Source organism: Marmota monax, unplaced genomic scaffold, assembly GCF_021218885.2.
Source record: "Marmota monax isolate L192 unplaced genomic scaffold, Marmota_monax_Labrador192_F-V1.1 WCK01_AAM20220418_F8-fsc01149, whole genome shotgun sequence".
In the NCBI taxonomy this organism is placed as follows: Eukaryota; Metazoa; Chordata; class Mammalia; order Rodentia; family Sciuridae; genus Marmota; species Marmota monax.
Genome location: NW_026694724.1, coordinates 23,232 through 41,919, shown reverse-complemented (window position 1 = coordinate 41,919; position 18,688 = coordinate 23,232). Strand labels below are relative to the sequence as shown.

At 38.1% G+C, this 18,688-nt stretch overlaps 1 protein-coding gene across 7 annotated transcripts in view; it reads right to left on the bottom strand.

Annotated features, from left to right (window-relative positions):
* Nucleotides 1–18,688, bottom strand: part of LOC124078938 (dual specificity tyrosine-phosphorylation-regulated kinase 4) — a 57,653-nt gene that overhangs the window by 19,811 nt on the left and 19,154 nt on the right. For 3 of the 7 annotated variants that reach the window (XM_058572526.1, XM_046424036.2, XM_058572524.1), the window contains exons 10-11: nt 15,164–15,201; nt 10,179–10,300 (exon numbers count right to left, since the gene is read on the bottom strand). In XM_058572526.1, the coding sequence (XP_058428509.1) occupies nt 15,185–15,201 (17 nt within the window). In that variant the 3' untranslated portion in view covers nt 10,179–10,300; nt 15,164–15,184. Of the gene's footprint in view, nt 1–10,178; nt 10,301–15,163; nt 15,202–15,288; nt 18,628–18,688 lie in introns of those variants that run through there. The other 4 variants (XM_046424038.2, XM_058572525.1, XM_058572527.1 and 1 more) reach the window with 3 other exon arrangements.

Genomic DNA, 18,688 nt, shown 5'->3' with positions numbered 1-18,688 from the left:
TTAAAAAGCAGCATGAACAATTGGAAAGTAAAAGTTTAATGTGAGGATTCCATCCATAACAAGGTCACATACTCAAGCACAAACAAAAACATAAAATAATTATGGGCAGATTTAACAAAATACGTATTATGAAGCATCATGGAGAGAAATTAAAGTCATCAATACTTGGGGAGATCCATGAACTTCCTGATTTGGAAGATTCAACATTGCTAGGTCAGAGTCTCCACAGGCAGGCTATTAAATGGACAAGCTGATTTACAATGCACATCAAACAAGAGGACCTAGTTAGTTGATAGAGCTGGCTACATACACAAATACTTACAGATCTGTATCTGTACATGGTGTTTTAGTCCGCCTTTTCATCCCTGTGACCAAAAGACCCGACAAGAACAATTTTAGAGGAAGAAAAGTTTATTTGGGGCTCCCAGTTTTGTAAGTCTCAGTCCATAGATGGCCAACTCCATTGCTCTTGACTCAAAAGGTGAAGCAGAACATCACAGCAGAAGTGTGCAGAGGAGGAAAGCAGCTCAGGACACGGCAGAAAGGAAGCAGACAGTGAGCTCCACTCACCAGGGACAAATTATATAGCCCAAAGTCATATCTCCAGGGACCCACCTCACATCCTGACTGCCTAAAGGTACCTCTCAGTTAATTCCTATTAGTGGGTTAATGTTCTGATTAGGTTTAGGCTCTCACAACCCAATTGATTTACCTCTGAACGCCCTCTCATTGTCTCTACATGAGTTTTGGAGGGAGACCTCATAGTTAAACCATAACACAAGGTTAATAGACACACATATTTTCTTGCTCAGTCAGCTGAGAAGAAGGCTTAAAAGAAATAACACTCAAAAGAGTAATGAGCACACCTGACACCCAGACCTTGGTTTTAATGTCATTCTCTAATAAAAGGAACCATAGCTTTTTGAAGAAATGGCTGATTCAAGGGACTGGGACACAAAATAAAGCAAGATGATCCTGGAGTGTCTTGTACTGATGGGAAGTATGGAAGTGCTAAAAACAAAAAACCAGCCTGAGATGATGGAGGTAGAGGCCAACTGAAAGAGTTCCCAATGGCTAAAGTGGAACAATCTGAGCAACAACAACAATAGTATTATGGAACTTTAGCCCAGTACAAAACACCATTCACAAGTCCAGCTGATTCCAATGACTGAAAGAATACGTAAATCAACAGAATGAGAGGCAAACCTTCCTTTCACGGAATTCTGGGTAATTTCAGTTGTCCTGTGTCCTCAGGCTCCTCTAGACTTAAGCGTTTCCATTCTCTAAGTCCTTGCTCCTTGAGTGCACACATCTACTTCCTTCCAAGGAATGTTGTTGAAAAAGATGGAAAAAATAAGCAATCCTGCTTCAGGGGAACCTGGCAGATATTACCTTACCCACATAACTGAGGCCAACACCAACAATCAAATGAAACAAGTTGTGTTTATAGTGGGCCGCTGATATGATAAAATGTAAATGATCTTTCTTCCAAAAACTCACAATTACAGTCTAATTCTGGGGAAAACACCAGACAAATTCCAACAGAGACAACAAAATATCTCGCCTGTATTCTTCAAAACTTCCGGGATCATGAAACAAATAAAACACAAAGAAAATATAGAAACTGATAAGTCAATTTTTCTGATTTGATATTTATTCCCACATATATAAAATTGTGTATGTGTCTGGTGCTAAAGAGTAAACTCAAAAGTTATACTTACAGGCACCCACAGAAAGATGGGGGAATAGTTAAGGAGTAATAGTTATAGAACCCTGTTATAATTTGGCTCTGAAACGTCACCCGAAGGCTCATGTGTTAAGGCCTGGACCCCAGGGTGGTACTATTGAAAGGTGGTGGGTCCGTTAAGAGGTGGGGCCTACAAGGAGGTTTTAGACCCTTGGGAATACACCCTCCATTGGGGGCATGCCCTCAAAGGAGATTGTGGAGCCTGCCCTCTTTTGCTTCTTGGCTATGAGGTGAGGGCTTTCTTTCTCCACAAGTTCCTGCCATGATGTGTCACCTCAACGTAGGCCCAAAACAATGAGGCCAACCATGAACTGAAACTTCTAAAATTGTGGGCCAAAACAAACTTCTTTTTCTTTATAAGTTCATTATTCATTTATTTTATTTTATTTGAGATGAGGTCTTGCAATGTTGCCCACAGTCTTGAATTCCTGGGCTCAAGTGTTCCTCCCAGCTCAGCCTCCTGAGTACCGGGGACTATAGGTGCACCACCATGCCTGGCTAGGAACAGACTTGCAAAAATGTGCTGGGGTGGGCTGGGGTTGTGGCTCAGCGGTAGAGTGCCTGCCTAGCAAGTTCAAGGCCCTAGGTTCAATCCTCACCACCACATAAAATATTTATTTTGTGACAACTACAACTAAAAAATAAATATTAAAAAAATGTGCTGGGGTAACTGTTTCACCCACATGGAAAACAACATAAAACTGGATCTATACTTTATACTTAAAAAATAAAATAAAATCCAGGTAATTTTAAAATTTGACATTCAAAACCCCCCTAAAACTATGAGAGAAAAGAAAGAAGATTATTCCACGATTTTATCATGGAGAAGGCTTCTTCAAGATCCAAGTGCACACACACACACACACATAAAAGAACAAGATATACTGGTTTGACTTGAACAAGCCAATAGAAAACCAGGCAAAGAACATAAACCAGTGAATCAGCAATCTAAGGAGACCGGAACTGTCATTCATTTGGAAAAAAAAAATGCCCAGGTTCATTAACAATCACAGAAAAACTTAATAGTGAGATAATGTTTTTTACTCATCAGATTAGCAAAAACCAGTTAGATGGTACCGAGTATTGACAAGATATGGAAGGGAGGCATTCATGGTACTGCCAGTGGCATTGACAAGTAGCACAGCCACCATGAAGAGACATCTGGCACAATTTCCACTCTGCACAAGGAGCCAGACTAAAGATTCTTCCTTGTGACAGTGTTTCAATGGAGAAATATTGAAGAGACCTAAATGTCCACTCGCAGAATAATAAACCAAATGTGCTATATTTATTCATGAGAGTACAGTGGTTATAATTAACTAGGTCTATATATATCAACATAGAGAGTGCCCCAACACAGAATAGGTAAAAATAAAGAACACAGACAGCTCGATGGTATTTATGTACATTTCTAAAGCACCAAACAATACTGCTGCCTCGAAGACACGAGGTGAACACAAGAAGAAGAGATGAACGCATTCACTCACTCACTGCAGTGGTTGCCTCTGCAGGGGAACAGCACTGTGAGAATTAATTAAAGGAAACTCTTCTTACATCTCAATGTTTTATTTCTTTGGAGGGAAAAAAAAAGAGAAAGGAATTACTTGGGGACGGTGAGAATGAGGATATTATTTGTTCTTTTAGGTTATCATTTCAAGTACTTATTTCTAGTGTACTTCCTCTAGTGCTCAAATCCACGCTCTGTTTCCAATCCTGGCAGAAAACATGGTAGTGTGGACACACAGAGAATGCTGAAATATACAACTTTATAAAAGATTTAAATGATATTCAAAGGAGATATCAACCAAAAGTGATCTTAGCCTTAACTGACAGGCTTAGCATTTATCCTCTTGTAAGCTGAAATTTATGGCACTCTGCAACATGATTACTTAAAAGCAAACTACATGTAAGACACTGCCTTCATTTAGACAAGGACTTTTGAAGGACCAAGCTCATGTCCAAATTAGGTTAGTCAAAATTCCTTTCCTTCAGCGCCATCTAGTGGAAAGCAGAGGTAACTTCATTTGTACCTTCCACCAAAAACCACAGTTGCCTGATGCTTTTCAATGAAGCTCCCTCTAGGTTCTGAGGTTCCCACAGAGTTGATAGTTCCCTTTCTCTGGAGCCTTCCCCAAACTGGAAATTCTTCAGCCTACAGGTTAAAGAAGAAGCAAGTGGATAGTGGTCTTTACTCTCTGAGTCAAACTTCTTTTGGGGACTTTCTTGGCTTCCACTGACTTTGTGTTTTGCAAGATAGAAGAGCACACTGCTCTTTTATCTTCTGCCCAGAGCTTCCATCTGTGATGTGTTTTAGTCAAATGATGTCTTAACCTCCTCCCCCAGGTTGCTCTGCACTCATAATCTGCATTCATCTACATTTCAAGCCCTCTTGAAAAAAAAAAAAAATCCAACAGCTTGTTTCTAAGTAAAAGATTTCAGTGTTATTTTATCATTTTACTTTATATATAGACTTATAATGGTATGAATTTTCCATTTAAAGAACTTTTCTTTCAAGATATAACAGTAACTATAAATATGCAATGGGAAATATAAATAGTTCTTTCAAGACTTGGATGTGATAGTAAAAAATATACATTATCTTACCAAGAATCAATCAATGAAATAGGCTAATTTTTTCATTAAAGAACAAACACACAAACAAACATTTTTTAAAAGGGGAAAAAAAATTTCTATAACAAGGATGTGAATCCCCCAACTTGCAACACTGAGTTCCTTCCATTTATCACTCAGAGATGGGATCAAGCAGGCTGCACTCAAGACAACATAAGTCAATTCTAAATGGCTTTCCACTACTGTGTGATGTGGCTGACATTCCAGAAGAGTTTATAATATGATTTTTAACTATTTCCGAATTAGCACTAGCAAAGGACGGAAATAAAGTAAGCCAAAGGCACTCCCTTCAGAAGCTCAAAACTGTTAGAATTTTGATGCAGATCTAAACTGAGAGTGTTTTGGTCACTTCATTTAGATGATCCTGTAGGTTCATACAAACACACTTCGGTATAGGTTCTTTTCCTTTCTCAAAGCTTATGATGAAGAGACTGATCCCAGTATTGGGAGTGACTGACGAAAGTTCAAATTTTCTCAGAGATGCTGGCAAGGAAAACTTAAGGTCAGTCAGAAAATAACCAAACAGGCTTCTCATGTAAGCACCATGACTCACGACTGAGACACTGGCCACTAATCCTGGAGCGCCACTGTCGGAATTAACTTCAGAGCTGTAGTTTGTTTCTAAAGGAAATATCTCTGCCAAAGCACGATGTATAAATACTGCAGTTTGGATCAGGCATGTCCCCCCAGTGCTCATGAGTTTAAGAACTGATCCCCAGTGCCAATGTTCAAGAGGTGGGGCTTTGGGGAAGTGACTGGCTCATGAGGACTCTGACCTCATTGGTGGATTGATCCAGGGATAACTGAATGGGAGGTTGTGGACTCTAGGCAGGTAGGCCTGTGTGGAGGAAGTAGGTTACTGGGGACTATATTTTTCCCTTGGGAACTATATTTTGTTCCTGGCCCCTCCTCTCTCTATCCCTTCCCTCCCCCACCCTCTCTCTCCATCTTGGCTACCATGAGGTGAAGCAGCTTTCCTCCATATGATATTCTCACTCATCTCAGTTCCAAAGCAATGGAACCAGCCAACCATGGACTGGTACTTCTGAAACCATAAGCCAAAATAAATCTTTCTTCTATGTTGTTTTTCTCAGGTATTTGTCACAGCAATGAAAATCTGGCATACACAATAAATAAGTCACTGTACTGTCATATGTTTGCAAAACAGGTTATGCTTCAAAATCCCATGCATGGTCTGCAAAGCAAAACACAACTGTTTCTTATACAAATGTTAATCACTATGAAACGTCAACACAATACATGACACTTTCATTAATTAAAAAATATAATAAGACCAAAGAACAAGCAATACATTTCCCTTGTAAATGCTGCCTCTTGGGCTGGGGATGTCTCTAGTGGTATATAACTTGCCTAGCATGCACAGGGTTCCTTCCCTAGCAACACAAAAACCAACCAACAATAACAAATGGTCCCCCTTCTGTTCTGCTCCTCCTTTTGTCTCTCCATGACTGACTCTGGTATTTTCTGCTAAACTATCTCTTAGTTCACATGTTAGCAAACTATAGCACACAAGCCAAATCCAAACTGTCAGCTGCTTTGTAAATAAAGTTTTATTGGAACACAGACACAAGTTCCACATAAGTATTGTCTCTGGCTGCTTTCACACTCCAACAGTAGGGGGTGAACAGTTGTGACAGAGAGCTCAGAGCCCACAAGATCTAAAGTATGTATCACATGGCTCCTTATAGAAAAGGTTGGCTAACCTGTTCCATTTCCTAAATCTCCACTCAAGTGTCTAAACTGCTATTTAACATCCATTAGTCTCAACTGCAGTGCTATTTTTGGTTCTAGAATTTGAACTTTTGTTTAAAATTTACTGTTTACAGTTCTCTGCTGAGATTCTGGGTCATCGCTCATCTGTGTGTAACATGGGTGTGTTACTCCTGTGGCTGTTTTGTCTTTTATTTTGCTCATTTGTGTCCATGTTTCCTTCTTTCAGTTTATCTGGCTACTTTTAGTGGACATAAAACACTGTATTTGCAAAACTACAGAAATTGTTTAAATCCACTTCTACCTTGCATTTTCACCCCCTCCCCATAAGTTAGACATTATCATTACTGTCATATACGTGTTGTATTTCTTTGTGTTTATCTATGCTATGAACCTTTGCCAATTTCTTTGCTCACTGATCTTTTTCTGAAACTCGGACCTTCCTTCTAGAATTATTTTCAATTTTTTTTTGAAAATGCCTTGAAGGTCTGTTTGTCTGAACGGTCTTCACCTGTTTTCTAGAAAAAGGTTTAAAACCCTAGGTTAATCCTTGCCCTCTCTCAGCATACTGAAGAGGATGTTACTGACATTGACAGACCTGTAGACAGCCTAACTGCTTGACTAGTGAATGATGTTTGTCTTCCTTATTCTTTGGAATCTTGGCTTGGCTACGATGAATACAGAGGTGGATTTCTTTTGTATTTACCAATTGGGACTGCTTACACTTTCTGGATCTGAGATCCACTGTCTTTTAATGATTCTGTAAGACCAGCTATGACCTCTTTGAATATTGCCTCATCCTCAACTCTCTGACGTCTCCTCTTGAAAGACATTACAACTTCCCATCATGTTCCTCACGTCTTAAATCAGTCATGTATGTCACCCTTAGGTTTACTGTCTTAACAATCATGTCAGCTGTGTGTAATCGGTAACTCAATATGTTCACTGAGGTTTTGGCTAACTTATTCCATGCATTAAATTGACTTTATTGATACATAATTTACAACAGTAAAATGCACCTATTTTAAGTCTACAGTTCATTTGAGTTTTGACAAATGTATGCACCCACCTAGGTGCTAAAAATTAAAATACAGAAGAATTTTATCACCCCAAAATATATCTTCATACCCATGCCAGTAAATCCTTCTCACCCCTGGCCCAAGCAATCACTGAACTGCTTTATGTAACTCTACATCAGTCTTTTACCAGAGTTTCATATAAACAGAATCATGTATTATGTTCTCTTTAGTGCCTGGTTTCCTTTGTTTAGCATGTTTTTGAGAGACTCATCCATGTTGATGCCTATCTAGTGTTCCATCTTCAGTGCTGAGTTGTATTCCACTATATGAACACACCACAGTTCATTTGTTCATTTACCTCCTGATAAACACAGAGTCTATTATATGGCTGTTATAAACAAAAGTCCTACTGAACAATGGTACACAAGTCTTTATGCAGACATACGTTCTTATTTCTCTTGGATAAGTCTCTGGGACTAAAACTGCTGGGTAACAATAAGCATATGTTAAACTATTTTCCAAAGTAGTTGGTTTCTTTTACATTCTCACCTGCAGTGTGTGACTTTTAGATACTCTACAATCTCTTCACATTTTAGTCATTCAAATGTTATGTACAGTGGTATCTCAACTGTGGTTGTAATTTGCATTTATGTGACAATCGAGGATGCCGAGCATCTTTTCATTTGTATCATTTTTATTGTCCTTGCATGTATCTTCTTTTATGAAGTTCCTGTTCTAATTAAAATATTTTGCCCCTTTAAAAGTTTGTCTAATTATTGAGGAGAAAGAATTCATACGCACACAGTATCTTATATATATGTACATATATACACACACATATATGTACATATGATGTATACATTATTTACATATAATACACTTATTTATACTTTCCTTCCAATCTGTGGTTTGCCTTTTCATTTTACAAATGGTACTTGCAAAGAACAGACAACTTTTACTCGAATAAAATCCAGTTTATATAATCAATTTCAAACTAGTTTTTGTGTGTGGTGCAAGCTAAGGGTTGACGTTCATTTTCGTTGTGTCAGCACCATTATTGAAAAGACTATCTTTATCTAATAAATTACTCTAGGACCTTTGTCAAAATCCTACTGACCACAAACACAAAACCAATAATTTACTATATAAGTGTGGCTCTGTTTTTGGCCTCTCCAATTTTGCTTGAAAAAAAAAAAAAGTCTTCTTTTTAGTTTTCAAAGTATTTTCAATCTTTATACCTTCAGAATATATTTCGAAAAATTCCTGTAGAATTCCTACTCTTGCCTCCTCTTCCCCATTTTCCTCTCAGGACTCCCAACCAACATGTGTGTTGGATTGTCTGACACTGTTCCATACTTTGCTGAGACTGTTTTTCTTCCTATTTTAGTCTGTCTTTCTGCTCCATAGTAAATTCAGAATGTTCTGTTGCTAAGTCTTCATGTTCAATGACCTCTTCTACAGTGCCTACCCTGTTAGTCCCATCTTGTGACATTTTTATTTCAGGACATCATATTTTTCATCTCTAGATCAATCTGGTTCTTTTTTAAAATTCTAATTTGCTATATACGACAGCAGAACGCGTTACAATTCATATTACACATATGGAGCTCAACCTGGTTCCTTTTTAAGATTTTTGGTTTTTAATCGTCTATTTCTCTCATTTTTCTTCCTTATTCACTGCTAGGAAGTGACCATTCTGGAATCACTACTGCGTGCCCTGTTTATTCCACAAAATCCCTGCACGTTGACTGGTGGGGACTCACGTGCTTCCCCACCCTCTGTGAGCTCTAGGAATAGCTCCACTTTTCCCTCCCCAGGAACCAGTCTCTCCTCTGCAGCTGTGTCTTGCTTGTTCTCATGCGGTGTCATTCCACCCATATGCAGATAACAGTCTCCCTAAGAGTTTCTTCTTGGTTGAATTTTTAAAAATTTGTTCATTTCAGTTATCCATGACAGAAGAACGTATTTTGACATATTTAAGCAGACTGCTATGTATACTTCTAGAGTTCTTTCTCTGTCTAGCTCTTCTACTTCTCTGAACCTCAAATTTTAGTCACCTGATATCCCCAAATTCCACGCTTTCCCTCCTCAAATCACGGGGACCACCGAGCTCTATTTTGTGCCCCCTACCAGAGTCTGGAAACAGCTTTGGACAATCCTGGGGCTCAGCTTATTTGTTCCACCTCATCTAGGCATCACAGAGCCATGATGCCCGGAGTCCAAGGTCTCACTTACTGGATTTTATTCGAGTAAAAGTTGTCTGTTCTTTGCAAGTACCATTTGTAAAATGAAAAGGCAAACCACAGATTGGAAGAAAATTATAAATAAGTGTAATATATGTATATAATATATATAATAACATATACTTTTTTTAGTTGTAGATGGACACAATACCTCTATTTATTTATTTATATGCAGTACTGAGGATCAAACTCAGTGCCACACATGTGCTAGTCTTCCACTGAGCCACAACTCCAGCCCCACTGAGATTTTGCACTTATTGTTGAGTTTTCTAGTTATTTACACAGGGAGGTAAATTCCAATCCTATTATTCCCTCATGATTAGTCACAAAAGTCTCCTTCCATTGAGTTTTAACAAGTTGATTTGGTTCTTTTTAATAAAATCTGGGTGTAATTTTTATAGAGATCTGTTCTCTAAAGACATTTACATCATGTCACATATTTCTTTATGGAATCAGAATGTTTTTTTACTCTGTCTGGCTTTTCTATTATCTGATGTGACTGTGGGTTGATCTCCTGCCTGTCATTTCTCCTGGATTTTTCCTGATACCTTATTTTTATTTTTTTGTTAAGCATATTTTTTCCAAAGCTACTCTAACTTAAAAATAAAACAAAACAAAAACAAAAAACAAACAAAAAAAAACTAAGTTCAACGAGAAGAAAAGGAAAGAGTTCACATGGAGATGAGAGAGTGGGGAGAAGGTGCTGTCTATGTGATTTAATTCCCTGCGGGCTCTGGTGGCAGATCTTTCAAGCTTATACTCTTGAGACTTGAGACCTCTTAGCCTAAACCTTCACCCTACACTCACCTGCTTTGCCCGTGTGCGATCGCTGGAGAAAGCATGAGTAAACCTCACTTTACTCATAAATCTACCAGCAGCAGCCGCTTATTTAAATCCAGTCTCTGAAAGAGGTTCATCTATTCCTTGTCCTGTGGTGAAACAAAGCATTCAAAAACATAACCGAGGGGTACAGATAAAGCCACATATAAGAGAACAGAAACTGTGCCTATCTCTATTTTAATGAAAAGTTTCCTCGAGCACTTTTCTACACGACTTTTCAGAGAGCCAAGGAGCCGACAGTACCTACTGTGAAGTTAAGCTGATTCTATCAAGGCTCAGATTCAAATGTTTTCCAAAAGAGTTGTTTGCCTGCTGGGAATAAGGTGATGCTAACAACATCTCGGTTTTAGCTCTTCCCTCTTTTGTGTTTGCCCATGTCCTCATTGGTTGCATTTTATAAATGGTGACTCTGACCCTACATGTGCTGCTATCATTACCATAAGAGTTTTGCCTTCTATATCTCTATTGTCCAAATGTTCAATATTATAATGATGGTACTTCTTTCTTCCCTGCCCCCTTCCCTTTCTTTTTCATTAAAAAAAAACAAAAAAACAAAAAAAAAAAAACAAAAAAAAACAAAAAACAACAACAAAAAAAAAAACAAAACACTATGAAACCTACACTTCCAGGAGAAAAAGCAGATTGGACACTGAGAAGGGACTTATTATTACAGAATAAGTGATGTATGCTTGGTGTGAGTGGGCTCACAGAATGCAAGGAAATCCCCAAGGGACGAAGCCAAGCCATCAAAGACCCCTGGGCTGAAATGTGAAAAGTGATATGGAAATTTGGAGTTGCTGCAACATCAGCTCAGGTTGGAAGGGTTTCTGGAGGAGGCCTGCTCATGAGACAGCAAGGTGGGAGGACCAAACTGCACTGAAGCAAGGGGTCCTAGAAGGAGGCTACTGTCATCTCAGGCCAGTGGCCTAATGCAAATCCTGCTCAGAACAAACCACTCACAACAGAGGATAACAAGCTCTCCACTAATTTTAGAGCAAATAATAGGTCAGCCAAAGACTCAACACATACACAAGAAAATAATCCATAATGAATGAATGAGAGTCATAATAATGAATGAGAGTCAGCAGAAAAAAAGAACAGATTTAGAATCATTAAGAATTCACACACTGAAATCAGCAAAGAAAAGCTATGAAATTAATTATGAATAAGACATAAATGTTATAGGCAGAATATTCCTGATCACACCAGAAAGATTTCAGATGTGTTGCTCAGAGTAACAGGCATGAATTTATTAGAAGGGATAGGAAAAGGGGAGAGCAGGTCCTCTCAGGAGAAGGATGGCATGCCTCTCCTACCCTCTGATTATATTGGGGGTCCCAGAGAAGTTTCCAGAAAGACCCACCCAGGTCCACCTCTTGACTTTTGACTGACAGGCAGCAGGATGACAGCAGACTTTCAAGTTTTCTCTGCACATGGGAACTCTAGGTTGGTTTGTCCTGTGCTGAGTGGTTCTAACTGGAACTTGTTCTTAGAGATGTTATGGTTAGGGGAATTATCCTTACCTTTCAGAGTTCTGGGATCCGTCTGTGGAAGGGTCACAAAATTCCCCCCTTATAGGGTAACTAATGTTTTTATTGGCATTTTAGGCCTGCATTTCTCCTGCAGATAACAGGTTGTTATGCCAGGCAGGGCTGCAGGTAAATTGCTTTTTTAAAAAAGAAACCACATGAGAGTCAGCACAGGAGACTCATTTTATAGAATTATTCCTTTAACCTCATGTTTCCACTGCTCACATCTGTCTGTTCCCTACCACAAAGACAGATTCAGCAAGATAAGCAATTAACAGAAAGCATTAAAAACAACCAGATGGCTTTCTAAAAGATAAAATAAATCTTTAATAAGGAAAAACAGAATGCTAAGAAAAGAAAAAAAAAATCCCTCAGTGGTTTGAGTGATGTGGTTGAGGGGAGATGTAATGAACTCCAAGACAAAGCTGCACATACTACCCAGAATGCAGCACAGATACAAGGAGAAGGAATGTGGATATACTGGTGATGAATGGGAAAGAATGAGAATTCCCCACATGCATTGTTTAGTTCAGGCTACTGTAACAAAATACCATAGATTAGATGGCTTATAAACAACAAACATTCATGTCTCACAGTTCACGATCAGGGTGTCAGCATGGCTGGGTTCTGGTGAAGGCTTCTTCCAGGGTACAGAGTGCTGACTTCTCCCCTTATGTGCTCAAATGGCAAAAGAAGGTATAAGAGCTCTTCAGGGCCCCCTTTTAATAATCCTGCCCACAAGGGCTACACCCTCATGACCTAATCACCTCCCAAAGATTCCATCTTTCAGAGATGAAATCTTTGGAGGTAGAAAATGGAGAAAATAAACATGTAAAATGGAAAACAGAGAAAATAAACATAAAGAGATAATGGCTGGGGCTGGGGATGTGGTAGCTGTAGCGCGCTCGCCTGGCATGCGTGTGGCCCGGGGTTCGATCCTCAGCACCACATACAAACAAAGATGTTGTGTCTGCCGAAAACTAAAAAAATAAATATTAAAAATTCTCTCTCTCTCTCAAAAAAAAAAAAAAAAAAAAAAGAGATAATGGCTGAGTTTTCCAAAAATGAGAGAAGACACCCATGTACAGATAAAGGAAACACAATGCATATCAAATAGAATAATTAAAAAAAAACCCTCCTAGATAAACCAAATCAAAGATTTTCAGAACAGTTATAGAGAAAGATGTAAATGTAGAATGCCACCTGACGGGCCAGACTTCCTCACAGGAACAATGAAAGCCCAAATAAGAATAGATTAACATCTTCCAAGTGTTGAAGAACCGTCCAACCAAAACTGTATGCACTAAGATCACCTTTACCATCAGTCTAGCCACACACACCGGGGAACCTTTCAGAAAACATAATTCTGGAAAGAAGGTCTGAGATACAAAAGAAGCGATGAACAGCAAAGCTAGCAAACACTGCCTGAATGACAAGTGGAGGCAATAATGTCCACATCAAGTGGTTTAAAAAAAAAAAAAAGACTAAGATGACAGACAATGATAACATAAGTTCCTGTATTTTTCGAGAGGGGACATTAATGATGTTATTCTTCATTAGGTGTTGTTAGGGTGAATATCCATGTCTCCCTAAAATTGGTATTTTGGGGAGTTGGGCCTGTGGGAGATGATTAGATTTTAGGGTCAATCCCTCATGAATGTGATGAATGACCCATGAGAAGGGACAGCTCTTAGCTGGGCCTGGTGGCATACACCTGTAATCTAGTGATTCAGGAGGCTGAGGCAGGAGGATCACAAGGTGGATACCTGCCTCAGCAACCTTGCAAGATGCTGTCTCAAAATAAAAAAGGGCTGGGAATGAACTCAGTGGTAGAATGCCCTAGCACAGAGGAAAAAAAGAGAGAACAAAAGCATGCTCGGGCACAAGAGCTCTTATTGTCTGTTCTAAGTCGTGGGAGGATGCCATCAAAAGACAGCAGTCTGCAAACCAGGAAGCAGACTGGGAAGACCTTGATCTTGGACTTGGCCTCCACAGCTGTGAGGAAATAAACGTGTGGTTTCACCTGCCCAGTCCATTATCATAAACTGACTAAAACGAGTATGAATGGGAACCATTAAAAGACAAGAAATGGTGGAACCACTAGGGAAGGTAAGACAAGCCTGAGAAATAAGGACTTAAGATATAAAAGCCAGTAAGAATAAAGAGAAAGACTACAAAAAGAAGGAGGAAAAGAACAACAAAGGAAAGAAGTTCAAACATATCAGTAACCAGAATAAAGGCAAATAGACTATTACCAGCTAAAAAGATTATGTATATTTTTTAAAGAACTAAGCATCCAACTAAGATAGGAGAAGAATTAAAACAAAAAAAAAAGAATAAACTAAAAAATGAATGTGAACACAAAAGACTTTATTCACATTCCACGGTCAGCTTCAAATGAAGTAAGACAAAGGAGTAGTACTAAAGGACAAGGTGGTGGCAACCTATCAAAGCCAGAGAATAACTTGGGTCAAGTACAAGTCATTCAAAAGCAGGTTCATTTAAGTGTCAGACTAGTTAGTCTCCAGAAAAGGGAGTTAAGCACCCTGGGAATGAAAACCAGTTTATATTATCCCCAGGTCACTACCCCTCAAACAAAACTAAATGCTTTTATAATCACAGCATAGAAAATAGCAGTTCTACCTGAAAGTTTACTCAGGATATTCTTTAAAAAGCTGAGCTAGATCACAGGACAACTAAAAACTTGGGGTCCATACTAACAGAACTCAAGAGGAAGAATCAGTTCAGAATAAAATAATGAGCACACATGAGAATTAAAGCTCTTGGTTACTACTAAAACTAAAATATCTGAGCTGGAAAATACCATTAACACCAGCCAGAAAACGTCACATTTCCAAATAGGAACCATTTTAAATCTAGACAGTTATATTTTAAGGCATCTAGAACCAATATAACTTTCTAATCAGCTGACTAGGCCTCTTAGAAGCTGGATGTAAAGAGCAATTTGGAGAAGTGGTTTCTGGGTTTTTTTGTTGGTGGTGGTGGTGATGCTAAGGTTTGAACTCAGGGGTACTTTACCACTGAGCTGTCCCCAGCCCTTTTTATTTTTTGAGACAGGGTCTCACTAAGTTGCTCAGGGCCTCACTTTGCTGAGGGTACCCTTGAACTTAAGATCCTCCTGCCTCAACCTCCCAAATCACTGGGATTACAGGCCTGCATCACTACGCCCAGCTGAAGAGCTGTTGTGTCTATTTAGTTCAGTCAAGAGATTTATTCCTCTTGGTTACCAGTTGCTCTGATCATATTCTGTGGCTGTTATATACTTTATTTCTGAAATCTCAATCTAAGTCAATCCCAGTACAGTGCTGCCCCCAGGCTACCCTACCCACTGAATCTGATTAATTTGCATATCACTTTAACAACTAAAGCAGAGATTTAGAATAACAACCAGATTATACCAACCTTGAAGTACTTTCTCTTTGTTCAATCTTGTTTCCCCACTAAAATAGAAAGAGGGAGGAAAAAACTTTAATATCAAGTTATGTCATTTTTGAAAAGAAGAAAACTAGCTATGAAGGGTAATGATATTCATAAAGATCATCTGAATCATACCACACTTCATAATTGAACCTATAAAAATGCAATTCATTCTAGAGCTCTACTGATGAGCTCAAAATTTCAAACTACCCCAAATTAAAATGTATAGATTAGGAATCAATCTTAAATAAACTGCAAGAGTATAATGCTATTTTTAAAATATTTATATATGTGCATACATTATTTTTGTTAAATAATCTTGTCAAAATAAATATATTACTCAAAATTACTTTCAAAGACAGAACCAAAACATGAAGATCAGTCCTTATATTGCTGACCTTGAACTGAGCAAGGGAAAGGGCATTGGAATGGAATGGGAAAGAAGGAACATTTTGTAGTACTGAACACTATCCTGCAAACCACAGCACACTGAACTGAGGCTTGGACACTACAATTTTAGGAGTTAAAAAACAAAACAAATTCAAACAGCCTTGAAACAATGAGAAGGGTGAGAGGACTAGAAAAACTGGTTACCAGGTAACTGGGGAAATGGAGGTTGGAAAGGAAAGAGGAGAGGGGAGTACATGGGCAAGACCAGATGACACGGTAGACCAATAAAAGCAATCCTCAAGTAAGTAAAAAGTAGAATCAAGGAGAATTCAGTTAAAACTCTTGTGCTTTAATCAAATGTTTCTTGAGCCATGACTAGGCTGCGTAGGCTCCTGACCATTGTGATCAATGGCTGCCTGGAGCAATGGATCTCAAACTTGAGCCTCATCAGAATTAACTGGTGGGCTTATTAAACCACAGCCCTGATGCTAGGAATACCTGCATTCACTCATATTAAAATTATTTCTAATAGAAAAGATTATAAATATTCCAAATGTACATTGACAGGAAGTTGGTTTCCCTAACCGTAGCTCAAATAACCATTTATTAATGGTTTCATTAACAAATAAATAGTGATATATCTACCTAATGGAATAATGTGTAGCAAGCAGTGTCTTTAAGAGAGAGACTTACGTAAAGATACTAATTAAATAGAAAAATCATGGTATAGAATAAAATAAAAAGAACATCACCTTTTTAGGAAGGAGGGAAATAATATTTGGATCTGCACAAGAAACACTGGAAGGATACACAATGAAACTAAGAAACAGTCATCTATGGGTGGGGAAAGAACAACAGGGAGAATTGTTTTGATTTCTAAAAATGTTTATTTATTAGCTTACAAATAAAAGTATGATAAATGAAATTACTATACATAGAAGTATTTACGCCTTGGCAAAACAAATAGTACTAATTCATCATTATTATCCAGAATTCATTTGGAATCCTAATGGACACAAAAGTGAAAATTAACCTCTACCCTGCAGATGGATCAGAAGCATCCAGGGCAAGTTTGAGGAACTCTGTCATCTCTCACCTAGAAAATGGTGTTACGCATTAGATTCACTTTGTATCTCAACCTCATAATCTTGCTGAGATGAAGAATAAAAGAACTGCTGCTAAAGTTACCAAAAATGAAACAACAGTAATTTGATAGTTTTGTAAAGGCACTTCCCACCATCTAATGATTTTGGCAAAAGGAGAAAAATAGCTGTGATGTAATGCGGGACTTCTTTTAGCTATTTGTCAATAAAGACTGCTACAGAACTAACTGTATTATTATAATCACTGGCTTTTGCTTTTAACTTGTGTTGGGTATTTGCCTTCAAACTACTTTATAAATATTACACAGTAGGAATCCAAAAGTTGCATTTTCCCTAAAACTTTTATTAAAATTTTAGAGCTTTTATTAGCTTTACCAAGATTACATAAATCCTTGAAGCAAGTGTTTAAAATTAGTTTGGGGAGTGGAAACTAGATGGATAAAATAGTTTTAACTATTAATCCATTTTCCTTAACCAAAGCTTGGCTTATGACAGAGGCAGAGAAGAGGTGGCAGCTGAAAGGTCAGAGGGATATATTCTGAAGGAGTCAAGAATAACACCACTCATTTTCAAAACTGTAGTGTGATCCACTTCCAAAATACAACACCCAACTCTGCAGGAATCTAAAGACTTATGCCAAGAAGTGAAGTCTTATGACGAGCCATTTATAGGCCCACAAATATGCATCATTCATTTTGTAGTTTATCATACTGTTTTTCACTTAAAAGTTTTTTTTTTTTTTTTTAGTCCAGATTTATATTCTGTGGAATTTCTTTAGAAATCATATGAAGCTTAATTTCCCCATTATGTCCTCTTGAGGGATTCAAATTCAACAGACAATACTCAGTTTGCCATACCAGAGAGACAAATCAAGGGAAATAAGTATTTACTCATTAGTATACATTTTCAGAATAAATATGCTTTATTGTACATGGAAATATAAAACTTTCTGATATTTACTCATGAATACAGCTTAATTCTAATTCCTTTACAATTAATTCATTTGCAAACAGAAGATTTCAAAGGTTAGTAATATATGGACTTTCAGTAGACAGTTTGAGTGGAAAAACACTCATAAGGCCAGGCACAGGGTGCATGCCTTTAAAATTAGCAACCTGGACAGTTGAGGCAGGGTGATCATTAGTTCAAAGCCAGTATCAGCAACTTAGCAAGACCCTAAGCAACTTAGCGAGGCCCTTAGCAACTTAGCAAGATCCTGTCTCAAAATAAAATATAAAAAGGGCTGGGGATGTGGCTCAAAGGTTAAGCACCCCTGGGTTCAATTTCTGATACAAAATAAAACAAAAATAAAAACACTTGTAAAATAGCCAACTCCTGATACATTTTTTGTTTATATATAGAGCATCCTGGTTGCAAAGGCTCCCCTCAGTTGACCACCCCAATACCTAGGAACCAATATCACAGTAATATAGCAATTACATATATCTTTATAAAAATATTAAATTGCAGATAATTTAATACTGCTTTGCTTTTTTAATGTCTAAATCAATGACTAACATTTAACAAAAAGTAATTGCTAACAGGTAGAATAAGAAAGGGCAGTTTGGCTATGCACAGCTTTACTAACTGATCATCTTTAAGTCATCAAATATAAATTAAATATACTTTATAGAAAAAGAGTTTTATAAGTCAGTTGGAAGTAAAATGATGGCTTGCAAGTGACTGACTGCAAACAGTAACAAAAAACAGTTCAAGGAACCAGGGCCTTCAACAGCCTTGTGTCGGGTGTTCCAGAGCAAGGGCCAACTGCAGGGATGAGGCAGCCACAGCCCTCTTCTCTCACTGGTCTTCTGAGTGGGAACCTGATCATTCTCCTGCTCCAATGCATTTGTATTGCCAAGAACCCATTCCCCTTGTGATTTCACCCATCTCATCTCCAGCATGCCATCTGGGACCACTTTTCATTGCCTGTAAGCTCCTAAACCACATCCTGCCCTTTGGTATGGGGACAGGAGAAAAGCAAAATATGAGATTTAGGGTATGGGAAGTACCTTCA